General features: G+C 39.7%; 1 protein-coding gene across 4 annotated transcripts in view; it reads right to left on the minus strand.

Annotated features, from left to right (window-relative positions):
• The window catches only part of SLC1A2 (solute carrier family 1 member 2), a 104200-nt gene that overhangs the window by 10147 nt on the left and 74163 nt on the right, over positions 1–19890 (minus strand). For 3 of the 4 annotated variants that reach the window (XM_052781875.1, XM_052781872.1, XM_052781874.1), the window contains exons 6-10: positions 18783–18909; positions 15776–16009; positions 11848–12042; positions 8888–9022; positions 2591–2822 (exon numbers count right to left, since the gene is read on the minus strand). In XM_052781875.1, the coding sequence (XP_052637835.1) occupies positions 2591–2822; positions 8888–9022; positions 11848–12042; positions 15776–16009; positions 18783–18909 (923 nt within the window). Of the gene's footprint in view, positions 1–4; positions 2823–8887; positions 9023–11847; positions 12043–15775; positions 16010–18782; positions 18910–19890 lie in introns of all 4 variants that reach the window. The other variant, XR_008234395.1, reaches the window with a different exon arrangement.

The raw sequence follows: 19890 nt of genomic DNA on the forward strand, positions 1-19890 counted from the left end.
TTACCTTGTAAATTAACATCCTCAGCTTCAAATGAAAACTTAAAGACAGAGCTGAAATTCCCCATGCTGGATAAACTGGATGCATGGAAGCATTGGGACATGGAAACATGACAAAATGCACTGATTTTTGAAACAAAAAGTCAAGCTTTTTCTTAGATAATTGAAAGGGGGAAACATGCAAATACAGGAATGAACAGCTTATTCAGAAATGAAAATCACACAGAGTCATGTGAAATATGATAATAAAAAAATACAAAAATATCATGCAATAACAACCACTCTACCCCCAGATAAAGGTAAACTACTTATTAAAAATATCCATTGACCATGCAAAATTACAAACTACCAGCGTCATAATGGAATGATATTACAGAAAGTGAATAGAGAGGACATGCTAGTAGATTAGCCTTTCCAAATTCTGACCAGAGTTGCAGTGAGCTTTTCAACCCACCAGTGCATTTGACAGGACGAAGAGATGTCTCTTCACATTTAACAGCTGGCTGTTTTGAAGCCCCAAATCCTACACTCTGTTGCTTTTGCTACTCAGCACTTGGGAGCTGTAGACCACTTCAAAATGATCCAAATGCTTTGCAAATGTCAGTATATATTCATAGTTTATAAAGTAGACCGTAATATCACATCCTTTTGGCAGCTTGCAGAGACATGGACAAGACAAGTGACCTGCTCAGTCAGTCTTGTGCTCAATCCAGTAAACCCTGGCTCTTTTCATGAGTTTAAAAGTGCAAAATGAGATCGGAAGCAGAGCAAACCTAAAACAATGAAAAAGGACAAACACCTCTAGCTCATAAAGCACTGGTCCCAAATTTTAATTAAAGGGTGTGTTAGGATGATGTACCACACCATTAATCCACGTTTTTGCGGTAAACTAATGCCTCAACTGAGGGAAATGATACATGAAACTGAAGGAGGAAAGAAAGCGCAGCAAATACTGCATCAATGGGCTACTACTTTCTAGCTTGACTTGGATGTCTGTGCAAATCTGAGAGACTAGAAGGAGATAAAATTATCAGTATTCAGTTCCATGAACTGGATTCAGACTGATATATGGTAGCTGAATTTGTCTTAAACCCACTGAAATTAGCATAGTCTATTTCACTGAAAAACAGTTTTCCAAAAGTTCCAAAAGAAGTTAACCAAAAAGTGTGTGTGTGTGCATGTGTGCTTACTTTTAATGAAAAAATCTGTTATCAAATGAGATCTTTCTTTTCAGGGAGTTTCTTTTTTCCTTCATATTTTTATCTTTTCTGTGTCCCTTCCTTTTTTGAGAAATACAAATTAATGACAATTTTTAATGTTGTGTAAGCATGTATTCTCTTTCCATTTCAAGATTTTTTTTCTTTAATTTTTCTCATGGAAAAAGAGTGGGTCAGAAGAGGAAGGGGAGAGCCATATCAGGAGAAAATGTTTGTTTTCATTATAAAAAAATCACTGTATTAAAAAGTTGGAAGATGTGGGGGAAAATTGAGGATAAGATGAAAGTTCTTTCTTTCCTGAATTCAGTATTACTTTTTCCCCTGGAAATTCAGTAGGCATTAGAAAAAAATATATTCTAAAGAACATTTCCAGCCAGGCTGGAGACAGGTGAAAGTGACAGAATAGGACCTATATTTCCAATATATATGGTGATCTGCTAATGGACTTAGTGTAGGCATTCACAGTTAGATACTGGCTCAGTTGTGGCAACTGGAAGATGCAAGAGAATCTGTTTGGATAAATGGCTAATGTAGGCTCACTGGCAAATTCACTGTGTCAAAGACAGTGTACAAGATCAGATCAGAGTATTAACAAATAAAAAAAAGACTATGAAATGAAAAGCTCCACCTTGTTTCACTCTCTTTCTCCCCCTTTTCAAAAATTCTCTCTTGATTTTAAACTGCCCCGTCCTCGTGGTGGGTGCTTAGGGAACTTTTAACCACTAACCTCCCCAACTGTTCTGTCATTCAACTGGTGGGGTTTCTCAAGCTCACTTTGCTCTGATCAAGATGTTATCATTACTTTTAATAATCCATGTTAGTTACAGCAAGGACTAGAGAGAGAATACGATGTTTGTGCCTTAATGACTCAGGAATGATGACGGAAGCAAAGCATAAGCATGCTGTATGAGTGCAGGAGCATTCTGATGCTAAAGTGCATTCAACACGTCCATCTCTGAACAGCATATCATGGATGGCAGTCAGCAAATTACAACACCTGTATCTGAATTGCAGCTATCCTTCATTTGGGTTGGCAATTAAGTTCTCTGTTGTCATAGAAAATTAAGTAAATGTCCATAGAAGGTGATGCCATATTCTCTGCGTCTTGGCATATTCCATAATACGCTGCATCTTGCCTTTTGATATGTAAACAGTGTACATGGTTTTTTCCCCTCAAATGACAACTTTTAAGAAGAGTGCAAAAAAACATCTTTTGAACTGCTCAAACTCATTCAAAATGTCTGGGGTTCATGGACCTTGTTGTCACATTGTTATTTGCAGTACGATTTGAAAAATACATGCAGGTTAAAAAATAAGATAAAATAAAGCATGCAGTGCTATATACATGTCTCAATATCCATAAATGTGAAAGGTACCTTGCACTCATCTACTATGACTGAGTTGTGAGCTGCAAAAACACATTGGTTTGAGTTGTTTTCCCTATGATTTTTCATGTCGTCATAGATTGACTGAGTCTTGGTCATTTCAATGTCTTCGTGCCCTTTATGATGGGAATCAATGGTGTCAAGTTCTGCCTTGGAAAGGTGGTAGACAATGCCAGCACCAAAAGAATCCCCCACTACATTGACTGATGTTCTCATCCGGTCCCTACAAAAGAAGCAAAAGGCAGAGGCTGAATGGCATGAGAGGAAGAAAAAGTAGGGCATGGCAGCCCTGTTAATGTTACAGTTACTGCATTTATTTCAGAAAGCTTAAGGCATCTTTAGAACAGAAAGATGTGAGCTTTCAAGTGGAATTTAAAAAGCTTGCTTTCCCAGGGGACTTTTTTAGACAGGGAGGATGTGCAAACCCCCATGTTCCAGCTGGTCATACTCATGGATTTTGGCAAAGAACATGCGCTAGAGACACAGCCAAACTGCAGAGCTGTGCTTGACTGAGATCTCCCCAGCACCTGCTCCTGGAGCTGGAGGTTTCAATGCCAGGGTGCCAGGCACACATCATTGCCCTTTGTTTAATTTATCAGAGCACTGAACTTAATGCAGCCTGAGAGAAGGATTTTGGATCTGATGAAGGATTCTTATTTCTCAGATGGATTAACAAATGGCCTCTCCCTTTACTCTCAGCGAGCAAACTACGGGGAAAAAAATGCCTGAAGTATCTCCATAAGGCTCAGGCCATCGAAGCTCCTCTCCTGGCACCATCGTTACAGACGGTCATCTGTTTGCATGGCAGCGTGCCCACTCACACTACTGTATGCAAGAGCTCAACATATGAGCCAACCAAATATAGGTCATGGCCTACAAAATGATGAGCCTGCGAGCGCATTTCAGTTAACGAGAGCCCCTCGTTGTAGGAGCGTGCCAACAGAGGCTCACATGCTTTATTACAAAGAAACGTGTTTGCTGGCACTTGCTGGACAGGATGCCATTGGACAGACACACCACCTCTCTCCTGTCTCGTTTTCAGAGTGTGGAACTATCTGTCAGCAGTGAACTCATGGTTGTGGATTTTCCCTGATTTCAGAATTCTGCCCCAAACCCGCCCAAAAGTCTGCAAAAATGGGAGATGGTCTTACAGAACACTGCAGGACTATGGGCTCCTGCTATCTTTCCTACTGCTGGTAGGCTGTATTACACATGTTGAAATCATTTACAACCTAATTTGCCTCTTCATATCCTAATTAAACATAACACTCTTAAAAACCTTCTGACTAAGAGTTGCAATTTAAAGCTACTGCAGCAACTGAGTCTAGCTTTGTCAAATAGGTCAGAGAAGTGATTACACTAATTAATTCTCAGAGGTATATCCACGAAGACTCATTTACACAAAATGGGCATTTTGAACAGTGTGGACATTTGCCAAGTGACAGAAATGCCAGCATGTAAGATCTCATTTCCCATGACAGTGATTAATTTGAAAACACCCTTTCTAGTATTTCTGGTACTGGATTTGTGTGACATGTCCTCTTCCTGTAGAACACTGAGAAAAAAATCTATATGTATAAACCCCAAACTAATAAACATTTATTACACGTGCTTATTCATGGCCATACAAACTTTTGAGCCCTTTTTAACATCTTTGCTCTAAATATCCGTAAATCTGCCCTTCCCAGCTGTGGAACTGTATTCCCTTTCAAATTTCTCCTCTCCCTCTCTACATTATCATGCTTATGTATTTGGAGTTTGTGGTTAGTATCTTAGTTGAAGCAGTTGTTTTGGGGGTTTTTTTTGGTCGTCAAAAGAATACCCAGGAAGAAAAAAACCCTCCAACAATCCCCCTCAAAAGCAAACAAACCAACCAACAACCACAGGAGGAAAACATCCTTCCAGTTTTGCTTCACACAAATGAAATGCTTTATACAGTTCTCATCCCATGCCTGTGAAGAGCGTTTTAAACCTGGTCAGGGTGGCAGAACAGGAAAACATGACTTTCCAAATGTAATTTTTAATTAAGACCATCAAATATACTGAACCTGGCAATATAGCTCCACAAAAAGAACACCTGCTTAATTTTTTTTGTATGAGTGGTATTAAATTTTGAAAGGGTTCACTGGTGCCAGGCGATGGAGGGATAGTATAGGATGCCAAAAAAACCAAGCAGGAGAGAATGCATAAATATAATTGAGGCACAATTCAAATTCTGAAAGGGTCATTTGAGGAGATGCTCCAGCCCATATGCATGTACTACGAGCCAAGAGATTCAGCGACACGTACTGCACACTGCTGCAGAACATGCTATACTGTGTGAACCAAAGTAAACAAGTAAGTTCCTTACAACAGAAAGGACAAAGTCTCGGCTGTCAGGAATCAACAGTAAAGTGCCACTGACATCTTTTGTGCCAAAGAACACCCTCAGAAGAACAAAGATGACTGTACGTACTCTTTTGTTTAAAGCAACCAACCAATTAATTCCAGCTATGCTGGAACGATGTAAACAAAATCAATATAGGAAAGTTGCAGTCTAGTAAAGGACTTGCCCCAACACCGCTACTTCTGCGTTGTCCATAACAGCTTCTGAGAGGAATAATGGGACTGAAAGTCAAAGTTCTCTCTCAAAAGCCAACTCAACATCTGGTAAGAATGGGCTTTGGAATAACTGGGAAGGAATTCTTTAAATCCTGATAAGGGTCAATGCCTAATTTCCTCAAACTGACATAAATCAGAAAGCTTAACAATGTAGACGAAAGGAATAGAAATGAGAAAAACTGAATCAAGCCCCCTTGTTTTTAATGTCATAGTACCTATATAGCATGATAGTATGCAAAAAAGTTACTCCTGTTCCCTGAAAGCTTGAAAACTCGGTCTATCAACCTTACTAGATTTTAGAAAGGAGATTAAAATCTCGCAGACCTGCTAAGTCAAAGACCAGGTGACATGTTTAACTTGCCTTACCTCTTTGTCATTATAGGAAAGAGCTCCTGTTTTCTATAGTTTGATTCAATTTATATAAGGCCCTGTTCATAACATCCAGATGTCAACTGGGTCTGAATATTCTGAATTTAGATCTAAACCAAGGAACAGAGTCAGAACTCAAGCAATCTTTTTCTGAGTTACTGAATGAAGGTTTAAATACCAGATCAGCCATTCAAGCCCATTTTCTCTAATTCCTGTCTCCTCAAGGCAAATATCACTGTATTTCAGGTTGTCCTATGATATTTGCTAAGGTTGTCAGTCTCACATCTGGAAAGTAGCCAGCTTCTGGCTAGAGCAAAAGAAGCTGGTTTTACTCCAGCTGTTGGCATATAATTACTGTCCTATTAAATATCACTGCTGTGTTGTGCTTAGTTTTAAACTGAAAAACTATGAGAGTTGTGAAATCTTGGGAAACTTGCCTGGTGAAGGAGCTCACACTGTATGTACGTGTGGGAGAGGGAAAGGTTGAGCAACCTAATCTCTACATATTGGAGAGGCTTGAGAAGAAATCAATACAGAAACCTTTTGGCTCCAGTTTGAAGGAGGGAGTGCCAAGTTTAAGGACAATCAAAAGCCAGGTTTGTGTTACACCATGACCAAATTGTGCAAAACTGGTTTTGGTAAGACCACAGTTTTAGATGATGGTAGTATTGTAAAATCAACTGATGTTCTGATATTTTCTTTCATTGGAAATATTGAAAAACTCATAAAGTAGGACAGTTTTTAAAAGCTTTCATTATCTGGAATTGAAATGTTATAAAAGAGCTACTCCAAATATTTCTACATGGCTGGTTGCATTTACACACTGGTTCCAGAAAAGTGGCTGGAATTGGGTCTTAAATATTTTATTAACTTTCTCTTCTACATTCTGTTAGAAATACTGCTGTAACATTATTTGATGGTCTAAAAAAATGGAAGAAGACAATGTTCGTAAGTAAAGAAAATATCTTTTTATGACCTTTTGTTTCAGATGATATTCTTTAGGTCTGGTTTGTGTGCCCAAAAGTTTGCTCAAAAGTTGGCTTGTGTGCCTTTTCTTAACATCAGCAATGTCAGCAGCACCATTTTCCATATCTCATTAGATCACCATGGCTACCACAACACAGCCACTGGAAGATGGAAAATAAAGCTATTAGCTGTTGAATATATCTTAACTAGCACAACACTTCCTTCCACCAACAAACTTTGTCTTAACTTCACAGCTCTAGTGGCATGACACAGAGCTTTTCACCTTCTTTTTTATCTCCTTTCCCTTTACTTTTCAATTCTGAATCATGCTGCAATTGCGCTGCTGATTGTTAGGCCAGAAGGATCCAAACCCAACCATCTGTGCTGAAATGTTCTCCTGCCTGGCATTTATTTTGGAAAGATACCTCGAAATATTTCTTTCAGAAGTACTATCCTTCCTATACTTACATTCATCACAGCTACAGCTCCACAGTACAGATGTTTTTATTTCCCAAGCAGGGTTGGATGAGGCAGTGGTAACAACACTGCTGAAGCCGAGCCTGAAATGCGACACCTACTAGTGGATCAGAACTGCTGGTAAACTTACAGCTCTGAGGTTTGCTAATGTGGGCAGAGCTTCGCAGTCCACAGGAATATTTTTAAATGACATTTCCCTAAAAAAACAAACCACAGGCTCCTTTTGCACATCCTCCTACCAGCTGCAGAAACCTACCTATTTGCTTTACTTTGAGAGCCAGCAAAAACATATTTAAAATAAGTATGCATCTCCCTTTTGCTCCCCTCCTCCCAGCTGCAGATTCCTATGCTGCTTTCCTGTTTTCAACCATGACCTCATAAATATAATAAACCCACAGAATATCAGATTTTTCCCTACACCAGCTGTACTCTGACTGCTGAACCCTGCCTTATTTCACCATTCTGAGTCATGATATCATGATATTCAGTTATATATAAAATATGTAAGTCATCTTTTCCCTTTGCCTTCCCAAGCTGTAAATTCCTTTTTCATTTTTCCCTGAAGCAGAAATCAGAGCTGTGTGCTATTCTTCACAACTCTTAGTGACAAGATAGGTAATAATGGATAGAGTATAGCAGTAGATCCAAAATGCATGTCAGAAGATTGACCGAGTTCCTGAATTCTTCTCAATAAGCCAAAAGATAATGACAGAAAATTAATTTTCTATTTTATCTTCACATTCTCAACTCTGCTATTCCTTCTTGCATAATTTTAGTAGTGTATCGGGGACTGAAAGCTACCACAAGCAGGCAGCTGAGGCTGCTAGTGTAGGGGGAAATGCACAAATAGTACAGAGTGGTACTTATATCTCCCCTTCTGGGCACCACGGCTGGCACAACAGAAACATACATCTTTACTACGTAAAAGAATATTAGGGGAGAGATGGCTGTTGACCAGAAAATACTGTGCTGCAGCAGTACAGGACAATATAAAAGCCTCTAGAGGCCAGTACAACTTAGAGGACTACTGAGTCCCTGTCAGCTCTGCACAGGTGACAGAAAGATATCCACATTGTCAAATGACAACATGAGAAAGGATGTGGGTTGGCATATGCTCAGCCTATATTTGCAGCTTCTGCATTCAAATGTTGAAGAACAAAAGCCTTGGAAAACTACCTGTGGGTTAGCTGTTTCTTGTCGGAGGACCTGCAATGGCACTGAAGGACTTTGATCTCAAGTCCTTGAAAATGAGTCAGTCTTTCCAGTTTGAGGGATCTGTCAGTAAAATCAAACTAGGGAATGACCTTCTCTCTTTCAGTTTGCTTTCTTATTTGTCTTTGGTTTATATCCTGCTCTAGAGCAGTTTCTTTCTTAAAAGTATTTTACTTTCTTATGTACAAAAAGAAATAGACTTTCACCACTATGAACATAAAACATCTGATACTACAAATGCCCAAATCACCCTGTAACTTGCTGGCAACATCCTGATGGAACCTGCATTTTCAGCATTCATCCTTAATTTTAGACCAGAACTATAAGAAACAGAAATATGAAAGCAAAGATCAGAAAACTGCTCTTGAGCCATTCTGTGATGGAGAGGCATCATTAGGAAGAGGAAAATATATGAGTGTGAGCCGAAGGGTCTTACAAGATCCTCGGCTCATAGAAACTGACTTCAGCAGCTCTATAACAATTTCTACCAGCTGAGAAGTTGCTTTCAGTGTCTCCTCCTTCATCAAATAGCCTATTTCCTCCTTTGCTTCACCTGCAGAGGAGAGTCTTATAGTTCCTTAAGATCAACACCTGAAAAGCACTACAGACAAGCATTACTTCACTACTTTCTCTGCACTGAGCAGTGCAGTCAGCACAACTTACAAAAGCCAGTCAACAGCAACAAGCAAACTGATGTCCTGGGTAGGGAGACCCACTGCAGTAAGGATCAGAAGCATAGTGACAAGTCCCGCGCTGGGAATACTGGCAGCTCCAACACTTGCAAGGGTGGCGGTCAAACTGCAAAAACAAAAATCAAATGGGGGTAGCAGGAAGAGGAACACACACTTTCATTGTATACTCATGTGATCATTAGGAAGGTCTTATTTTTAATGATATCTTCCCAGAAAACTAATAACCATATGATAAATCATGGCAAGCTCAGGCCATAGTTTTCATGCTTGTGTTTCTCCAGAAATATTTATTAAGGGAGGCCAGATCTATGGGGCTTATTCTGAGAGTTGTAAGAAGAGAGTTGTCTGAGAGTTTTAAGTTCTTTAAGTTGGTCATGACATTCAAGTCTTTGGCCTGGTGTTGTTTTCTGAGCTCTACCAACACATCCAGTGTGTTGAATCCTGAGTTTTGATCATCCAGACTTGCTGAAGTTTGGTGGCTACAGGTTGAATTTTCAGGGTGGTTCATTTCTGTTTATTTATGGTACCTGAAGACTGAATTGTGAGGTAACAGCTGAGAGAAAGTGGTTATTACCAAGTACAGAAGAGTAAAAGTCTTGGTATCCAAAACTCCCACAGTACAAGCCAGTGGTGTACCAAGCTTAGATACAAATCACCCTAGATGAAAAAGCAAAATTCATCTGATTGTTTCATAAATCCAAACCTGTCTTTGTTTTTGCCTCTCTTATTTTTTGATGAAGACCAGTAGAGTGAATGTCTGTGCTCCAAATGTTTGTAAAAATACAACACAGACCATAACAAATATCAACATCATTGGGCAATCCTATGAAGAACAGAAAATAAATTTGTCAGAGAACAAGCCAAGCAGAGAAAAACAGGGAGGAGAAGGAGAGGGAGAGAGAGGGAAAGGAAAAAGGAACAAGGAAAAAGCAACATGGAAAAAGGAAAAGGGAAAGAGGAAAAAGTTATCTCTGTCTTTTTAAACACAGAGATGAGTAACATGGTTGTACTTCTGTGGGTGTAGCCAACAAATCTGAAAGTGCTTCCAACACAGAAGTAGGGGAAAAAGGTCTCTGTGGGGGAAATCCTCAACCGTGAGCCACAGAACTGATCTGCAAGGATGTTAGCCTGATTTAGAGCTGGCAGACGGCTGGGTCTGACTCTGACAATCCAGGTTGCAGTGTGTTTGTCAGGTGTCTGGGTTAGAGTGCAACCTGGCCTACTAAACACCCAGATAGGTCCAACAGGTATGCAGGCAGGATGCTCTGCCGTCAGGCTCTGCGTGTGGTGTCAGCTCCTCGGGCGCTTCCAGCCTGAACTGGTAAGGGATTGCTTCCAACATCTGTGAAGAAATGCTCCTGCCAACCCTCCCACAGCAGCACTTACAGGCCTGGAGGGGAATGAAACTAGCACTGTTCAGGTCTAAACAGTCTGGCTTAGCTACCATTTCCAAGATCACCCTCTCCCAAAGAAGACAGGAAATCAGAGGATCCACATGACCAATATGAAGTAACTAGGGCTGGTCAAAGGCTAATTAAGTCTTCATGAGTTTATGGCTGGGTCATTTGAGTATCCTCAGTTTCACAAACTAGATTTGACAGACAAAACCTAACAACCTTTCATTTGTTTTGCCGCCTCAGGAGATAGTTCTTGTCATATTGTAGCAAAAATGCTATACTATATGAAGAGGAGAACCAATGGTTTTCTTATAAATAGCCCAAAGTTGCTGCCTGCTTAGTACATGTAAGTCACAAAGCTGGCTACACCAGCCCTGAAATGGTGAGGTTAGGAAGAGCTAATGGGTCAGTCCCTCAGAGGAGGAGAAAAGGAGTAACTTGGGTTCACGCCAACCAAATCTTTTGGACAACAGCTGATTCCTGACTTGAATTTCCCTGGTCTCAATTTAGATTAATTTGTGGCATCTCTGAAATGACTGTTTTCAGTCTTAGTAACAAATATGTATCATGCGGGTCTAGCATCTGCCTTCACTAGAAGCACCCCTGAACCTTTTACAAACCCTGGCTTTGCTATTTCAGGGGTTGTTGGCAGGAAGTAAAGAAATAGAAAATGTGGAACTAGTATAGCTGGGCAAGAAACATAGAATCAGATATCCCTTTGCAGGAGTTTCTGTACTGTTAAAAGGGTTTAATAAAAGAAAGGTGGGTGGCTGAAAACTACAGGAAGAAGGCAAACTTGGCAGCCTTCACTTGTGGTTTCCATTTTAACTATTGAAAACATCAGGCCTGGTGCCTTCATCAAGTTTTCCATTGTAAATTAACTTTAGTTGCAGCAGTTGTAACTTTGCCATTGTTTTTTATTATCCGCTTTTAATGGGTACTTTCCTTTGTCCTTCCAGATATTCAGCTTAGTCCTAGATGTGACAATTTGATATGGAAAGACTAGAGCTAACACTTGCTGGGTTAGAGATAAAAAGTCTGGGAGTATCCAGACCATACTGCAGGCAATCTCACCCTCAGGCTGGGCTATTCTCCGTCCATTTTGTTTGCTGTTGACCAAAGTCACAAAAAAAGTACAGGCAAACATAAACCCATGGATACATTTTTTAGGTACACTTTTTTCTTCCAATGTATATAAACAGATACATTCTAGAAAGTTAATGCCCCATATATCACTTGTAGCATCACTCTATACTAAAAAAGGCAATGCATTGGACAGAGAATGCTGTATTTCACATTGTATTGTCAACTGCAGAACTGTGTAAGACACCACCAGCAGGCACTAAGGCTGAAAACGACAGAAAACGCATCTCACCAGAGAACCAGGACCTATGTATATGACATTCCTTTGCATATCATTATTAGAAATCCATGGATTTCACAGTGAATCCCACAGCTACTGAGAAGACATCCAACCCAAAGCTTCACATTTTACAGTCTTTAGAAACAAAGCGTACAAGTATTTTGAACTGACCTCACAGTAACTATCTGGCCTCCATCCAGCTCAATTCCATTCATCTGTGCTATGAAGATGGCAGCCACAGCTTCATAAAGGGCAGTTCCATCCATGTTAATAGTTGCTCCAACAGGAAGAACAAACCTTGTTACACGCTTATCAATGCCTAGATTTTCTTCAAGACACCGGAATGTAACAGGTAATGTTCCAGCACTGAAGGAGAGAAAGTAGAGAAGACATAACTACAGTACAATATATATACACATAAGGGAGCAAAGTCAGAAATTCTGCTATCATTGTTTACATTTTCTACTTCCACTTTCTGCTATGAGTCAAGCCTGTTTCAGCGAATTTTTAAATTTACATTAAATGACTACATTTAGCTGGAGGTGGGACTGAGGCCAAGACATGAACATGACTTGAAGTAAGGATGAGAGCTTGAGAGAGTGTAGATGAATTTTTCAGACTCATTTATGAATGATTTCTTGCATTTTGTTCAAAAAGACAAGTTCTGGATGTTTTCTGGTGGACAGAACTATGAGCATAGGGAAAAAATCCCAAATTTCTTTGATTGTGAATTTGCTCTGAATGGAGAAATCAGTGTTGCATTAAGGAATGAAAAAGCCAGGCAAAAAGATACAACCCATGGTGTTACCAGACACTGGAGGACAGGAAAGGACATGAAACACAGCTGGAGGACAGGAAAAGATGCGAAAGATGGCTTGAAGAGGGGGATAGCTCCTTGCACAGATCTACAGTGCCCTGCCTTTGTGGGAATAGTTGAGGCTATTGCATTCACTTGCTTAAAATAAAACACCTTCATCAAAAAATACTGCTGAAAACCAAACATATTCTTTTTCCCTGTAGCTGCAAATATCTTCAGCTTTTTCCCCTCCCTAGCAGGTCTGCCTGCCTCAGGCAAAGGACTTACTGCAACAAGCATGAAACCCAACACAGGAACATGTTTTGGTTCCTTACTTTTCTGTGTTATCTCTGAGGTCAAGTCCACCACTAAATGAAGTTGATTGTTGCCTCAGAAGCTGTTCTGAAGAGAAAGATGATCTGGGCAAATTCCTTTTAATTGGTGTTTCATACAGAAGCAGCTGGAGCACATCCATTGTGGTTTATTTGCTTTTCTTCAGCTAAGCTGGCAGAATCTCCTAAAGGTCTTCACTATTGTATCCCACTAACTCTGGTGTCATTGCCCCTACAAAAATACTAATTTGCTCATAGAAGAGTAAAGGACTAGACTCACCAAATTTTCTGAGATAAACACTCGCAGCATATTGTTGCTAGTGCCTTGCAACTTCAGGGTCTTTCCAACTCATTCATTCATCCACTACCATAGAGATGCTATTGGGTACAAAAAATGTAATCTTTCCATTTTACAGATAATTAAACCATGGAAAAGGTAGATAAAGGAATGACTGAGATGATATCTAACTATAAAAATGTATTGTCATAGTAAATGTCCTAGGTTATCTGGAACAAGCACGTGAGGCTGACTCATCTTGCATGGCATCTATGGAAACCCAAATCCTTCTGGACTGGCAGATGCCTGAGTCACTTCCTAAATGATTCCTCTTGTCCCACATCTATGGAAACATGAGTTAGAAGATAGGAGCTTCTAGATGCCCACCTTGTATTCAAATGACCAGACCATTCTTTGTTCACAGAGGCGATTTTTTTAACAGGTGCCGATAAGCCAGATACATGGTACCAATCATTTCTGTTCTGGCATCTTTACAAATATATTTGTAATTATGATTTATTTTACTGTGTTTTTAATCAAAGGTTATAAAATGCTTAATATTCTTTGGGTTTAGCCAAATCAGAGAGAATTCATCTTTCTAAAAACAATGTAGTATATTCTCTCGTAAGTTACTCTAGCAGCTATATTTATAGCAGATAGCAGAAAATATCTAGTGAGTCACTAACCAATAACTACTAGTCAGTTTTCAAGTCAGTTCCAGGATCACTTTGCCTCCTACAGCAAAGATATTCCTATATCTTATTAAAAGAAAAACAGAATAGAAAATGTAGTTCACTGACACACATTGAAACTCAGTCAGGTAAGGTTCTTTTTCTTCAGAAATACAAGTCCCACCTTACCTTTACTGTTATAAATCAGATCATCAGCACAAGGTGTGTACCAGCCATGGCCTACCATTGTTCCCATGAACCCCGGTGGGCTCAGCAGGCAGGGACTACGCAAATAACTTCCCTCTCCAGTTCTGCCACCTTAAGCAAGGACAGAGCATGGGCAGGCCACGGAGACAAAGTTTCTTTATTAGAAGAGCACAATATGGAGATGCCTTCCATGGTTCCTCAGCTTGGCCAAAGAGCTTTAATAGGTCCCTGAATAGGAAGCATTTGCAACTTCCAGAGGTACCAGGTTACACCATATGCTGGTGATGGGTGTCGTGTGGTCACTTGTCTGTGGTGCTACAAACCGCTCCACTTCTGTTTAGCCAGTAATTCGGATCCAGATAGCAGTCAGGTGGTAAAGCTAGTGTCCAGGTAAATACATATGCTGGAATCACTTAGAATCCCCTACATTTTTCAACTTCGGTATTCCAGCAGAAAAACATTACTTCACACTAAAAAAAACCCACAAACATTGTGTATGGACACTGCAAATTTTGTACTGAAAATCTAAGTGGAAACTCGAACACTTCAATGAACAAAAGCCTTAGGGAAATTGTGGTTTAGTGAAACTCCTGGCCAGACTGTATCATCTCCTATAATCCTGCATTGTTTATCACAAAGCCACAAAATTGTTGAAGTTGGCAGGCACCTCTGGAGGTCACCTATTCCAACCACCTTGCTCAAGGCAGGGGCAGCTAGGGCAGGATGCCCAGGACCATGCCCAGACAGGTTTTGTGTATCACCAGCGATGGAGACTCCACAGCTACTCTGGGCAACCTGTGCCAGCATTCAACCACCATCACAGTAAATCACAGTAAAAAGATTTTTCTTGTGTTCAGATGGAATTTCATGTGTTTGTGCCCACTGCCTCTCGTCCTGTCACTAGGCACCACTGAGAAGAGTCTTGCTTCATCTTCTCTACACTGTCCCATCAGATATTTATGCACATCAGTAAGGTCCCCCCAGAGCCTCTTGTTCGTCAGGGGAGAAGTTGTTCGGCAGAGTGGCTTGGGTTGACCCAAAGAGGCAGACGAATTACAGTTCTCTCAAGGCATTCCTGAAATCAAGACTCCTCAGTTTTCTGATGGTCAGTTTTGAGCTAGACTTTTTTGTTTTCACCTTTTTAATTAAAATGGAAGATTAAATTTTCTTCAGAAATAAAACATGTATTGAAGAAAAACACTTTAAAATATGGTATTTAACTGAAAAATATTTTCAGCACAAGATCTACTGACTGCCCTAGTGCAAAGCATCAATTTATTACTGAGAGCTGAGTTGCCTACACACTTTGTTGAGTCTGTTCTGTGCATTAGCAACAAGTCTAAAATGCTCAGCTCTTCAATGAAATCCCCTTACTCTGCCAAAATGGATGAAAGAATAAAATGAGAGGGTTTTTTCATTTCTTTCTTGAAACCTAGCACTGTTTATTTTTTTTTTTCCCCAATGCAACGAGACTGGTCTGAACATGCTCTCAAAATAAACAGAATTATCACTGTTTCCTAGTTGAGGAAGCAAGTACAGAGGTAACACAATTTGCTCGAGTCATTTGGCCAATGCCAGAAAAGAACACAAAAAGTGGGTCTCCCAACTCTCTGCAGTTGACTGTACAACCTGTCTAAAAAATCCCAAAGGTGTGTGGTTATTTTGATATATTTCAACACAACTGCATTAAAAATAGTTTTTATTCAATGGCATAAAATGATTTTGCAGTGAAGGTCAGAACAGCAGATGTATTATCTCTAAACAGCAGCTAATAACCTGCTAAAAAATAAAGCAAGCTGTTATTTCTGAAGTGTACCTGGAAGCTGTGCCTAGTGCTGTGATCCATGCCTGGAAAATCCCAGCAAGGAATGAAAATGGGCTCTTCCTTGTTATCACAAAGTAAAGCAGAGGCAGGAAGATCCCTCCATGGATGAGAAGACCCACAATCACAGTGACCATGTACATGCCAAGTTGTCTAGCAACTACTTCTAAGTCCTTGATTGCAATGATTTTTCCACAGATGAGGCAAGCAATGCCCAAAGGGGAATACCTGGAGAAAGAGAACAAGCATAGGCAGAACTAGTCTTTGCAGCGTAGTCATAAAAATCGTGCTCAACAGAGTATAGACTGGAGAAAGAGGAGGGGGCTCTCAGGCTCAACACTGAGATGCAGATCAGGAATTGACGGAAACTCAATGGATAGCTTTCAAATTTTTTTAAAAATAATTGCCATCTCCAGCGAATTCCCCATCTACTTCATTTTATTCCATCCCATCGAATGGAATATGCATTTCCTGAATAGTCTTTGATCCTGGAATAACATCATACAAGAATACTATAATGTCACACAGGCTTGGATCATTATGAAGAGTGTTGTAATATTTGTTCTTAATACATTTTACAACCCATTGCTTATCTGGTTTCAGGGAGCTGTATTATTTGCTTCAGTTAAACTATCTGTTGAAATGAATTCCTTTTATGTCAAAGGCTGCAAATGTTTCCATTACGTACTTTCAATAATTTGAACAAATGCTGTTTAGTTTATGGATACTTCATTAATTATGTGCTTTTCTTACTTAAGGTAGGGGTTTTGTCACCTCAGTCATGTGATTCCTTGATGGCATAAATGGAACTTTTAAATAGGATGATAATGGTAGCACAGCTTGGTAATAAAAAAAGTTGAAATGAAGGGATATTATTTAAAAAATGTAATAATCAGCTATAGTGAAAAATGCCTGAAAGTGCATGGATAGAAGACAATATTTACACCTGCACTGGTAAAGGTTAGTATGTTATATAATTTTAAGTGACATTCACTTTCTCTATCTGTTTTATAAAACTTAAGCTAGGAGAAAATAATGTGTGTAACGTGGAGAAACAGTAAGCAAAATGCCTCTCTGAAAATAAATGGTAATGTATATTTTCAAAAGTGATTTGTGATTTGGATGCTTAATTAAAGACAACACAAAGGAAACTGACTTTCAGAATATAAGTGCTTCATGTTTTCTGCAAGAAACAGAAGGTCTCTCAAGCAACATGTCCAAAACCTGGAAAGCCCTCAGTCACTTGAAATGCAAGGCCAGCTGTTATACCAGTTATCATAAAAAGCCATGTTTCAATGAACTTGAGGAACCGTATTTCTTACAAAGAATCACATGGTGTCACAGCCAGATGTCTGATTTGTTTGTGTGGCAATGTCACAGGAGTTACAGCTCTCTGCACAGAGAAATCATAAACCAATCAAAATGTAACTTTGTCTTTATAAACACACATTAAAAAAACTGCTTCTGGTCACAACAATTCTTTAAAAATTTTAGACAGAGGTGAACAAGTGCAATTCCCAACAGTAATCTCCTTTCTCACGAAAAGAGAAATAAAAAGCACATCAGTAAAAAGTAAACATTTACAGTGAATTTCTTGAAACTTGATTTCCTGCCATTGCAACACTGACTACTAGAGAAAATTTGTACTGTAGGCAAGGTCTTGGGTGTATCAACTATGTCTTGGGTGTATCAACTGGTGCTAAGTGAAGTAAGAGTAAATTCTAGCTCTTGCAGTGTTATGAGAGTATAGTCACTATCTCTCCATAGAGTCGAGAGCAGCAGGTTACAATAACTATTGAAAGCAGTAGGGCTTTGTGAATAAACACAATTGTTTTTATGCAGCAAGATCATCTACAGAAAAGCAGAAGCATAACAAGAATGCAAAGTCATCGCTTCGAGTTCTTTCTTTTGTTCTACACATTTCCACATTGCTGATGCTATCTGCATCACTCTGGCCTAACAGTCTCCCTTTGAAACACTGATGATGCTGAAGACTCATGCTTCAGGCACCCTGCTCCCTTTTCTATAAACTGTGTCCATCTAGAGCCTCAGAGAAGAGGCATACTGCAGCCTTGTAACTCAGTAAAACACTTCCAGGGACACCAGGGAATCACAGGGAGCAACGAGCCATGACACGTGTGTTGTATTGGAATGGCTATTTCTGCTCTCAAACACCTAGGAGACACAGAACACAGTAGTACAATGCCAAACCTAGCAATGCGTTTTTATGTTCTGAAAAATCGGTTTTCTGTGATATGGCCACACTCGGCACTGCATACAAATAGCTCTGGGGAAGCCTTCGGCAGAAACATCTTAAAAACAAAAGCGAGAATCCCCTTCCAGAAATGTAAACAAGGGCTCAGGCTTAGGTTAAGTCACCCCGCTGAAGGCAAGCCAGGCCCCGTTATTACAAAAGGGTATACTTCAAACACAGGACAGACACCTTCCAGTGACCCCACTGCGGTGAGGTTGTAAGACAGAGATTCTGCAGAAACTATGGGTGGAGGGACTACACATCACTGAAAACTACTGGAATTTTATTTAGTGGTAAAGTGTTTTTACGACAGAAGACAGTGAATAAAGTGTGTCTCCAGGCTTCTTTGGAATTATACCTCCTAGCTAATACCCTGGGATTATGTTAACCTCCCAGGAAGATTTGGATGCTCTTGTGTGGGGTGTTCTTGCTTGCTTAGGTGTCCTTCTGTGTAATGAACTTCCATAATCGACGTGGTATTTGAAGGCCCTTGCTGGTACCTGCATGTCTCGGATTTCAGTAAACAAAGAACAGAATACCCTCAGAAATATTTCAAATTGGGCCCTAAATAATCATCACCAAACAGAAATAATGCTGCTATGGTTATAACATACCTGTCAAGTCTTTAAAAAATGAACTATTTAACTACATTGTTTACTAACAAACTGTGGTCACTATATGCTATATTAGGGTTTTATGAGGTTTTTAAATCTTTTTTTGTTCTAGAAGTTAGAACTTCAAACTTACCACATGATCATAGTTACTAACTTCATTACAATCTCATTCAGGATGTTGAAGAAATCCACCATCATCTTGGCCTGTTCTCCCATTTTCCCCATAGCAATGCCAAAAGCGATAAAGAATCCTATCAAACCTATTGGGAAAAAATTGCAAGACAAAAAAAAGCAAGTAAAACCATGTTTTTACCATGGTTTTTAGGAAGTTTTTGCACCTAGTCAATGTCTCGATACTACCTGCTAATCCAGTTTTCAGAACTATAGTGTGTTACACATCTCTTGGGACTTTTTAATATGGACTCACTCTCAACTTTCATGATCGTATTCAGAACATCTTTTATTCTTCAATATTTTACTAAATTCCAACTTCACAGCCCAACTATGCTTTTTTCTTTTTTCCTGAACTGATCCAATCATCAAAAAATACCTACACCATAATCTTTTCAGTACCATGCAACTGTTAGAAACCTCATAGCCCCTGGCAAATGGGAGAGGCAATACAGGGCCCTATCATGACTCTTCTTTGTTGCTAAAACAGTCACTAGAGACCAAAAGCATTTTTCTCAAGCTTTGAATCTGTCAAGGGACTTTTGCAATCTACAGACTAGTCAGTCCTGGAGTACAGGGAAAGGCAAAAGCAGTCCCAGAATATAACTTTTGTGGGCCAGAAGTATTCCAGTGAAATAAAGAAGGTGGGGGTGGGAGGAGAAGGTGGGTATTACACTTCAAGCTAAACCACAGATCTCCCATTAAACAGATTAACCTCACTGAAACCAGCTATCAGTGGATACATAAACATAAAACTCAATATGAGTAACATTTGGCTCCTAAATTTAAATGCTAAGGTGCGACACGCTGGGGTATTCGAGTATCAGTATGAAAAACCAACTGAGTGCATCTGTCGTATTACTTTGGAGCTGTGTCTCCAGTGCCAACAATTACCATCCAGCAATTGTCAGTGTCCAGAGTGGGATTATTAACTGATACTGATAGATGGTTTGCATCTTCAGCCACTCTTTTGAGGCTAAACATTCAGTCATGATATGAGTTCAGTATTTAATAAATGTGTGAACTCAGCTGGGAAATTCCTAAGGAAAAACCCATCAGGACACAAAAGC

The sequence above is a fragment of the Harpia harpyja genome, chromosome 3 (assembly GCF_026419915.1).
Source record: "Harpia harpyja isolate bHarHar1 chromosome 3, bHarHar1 primary haplotype, whole genome shotgun sequence".
NCBI lineage: Eukaryota > Metazoa > Chordata > Aves > Accipitriformes > Accipitridae > Harpia > Harpia harpyja.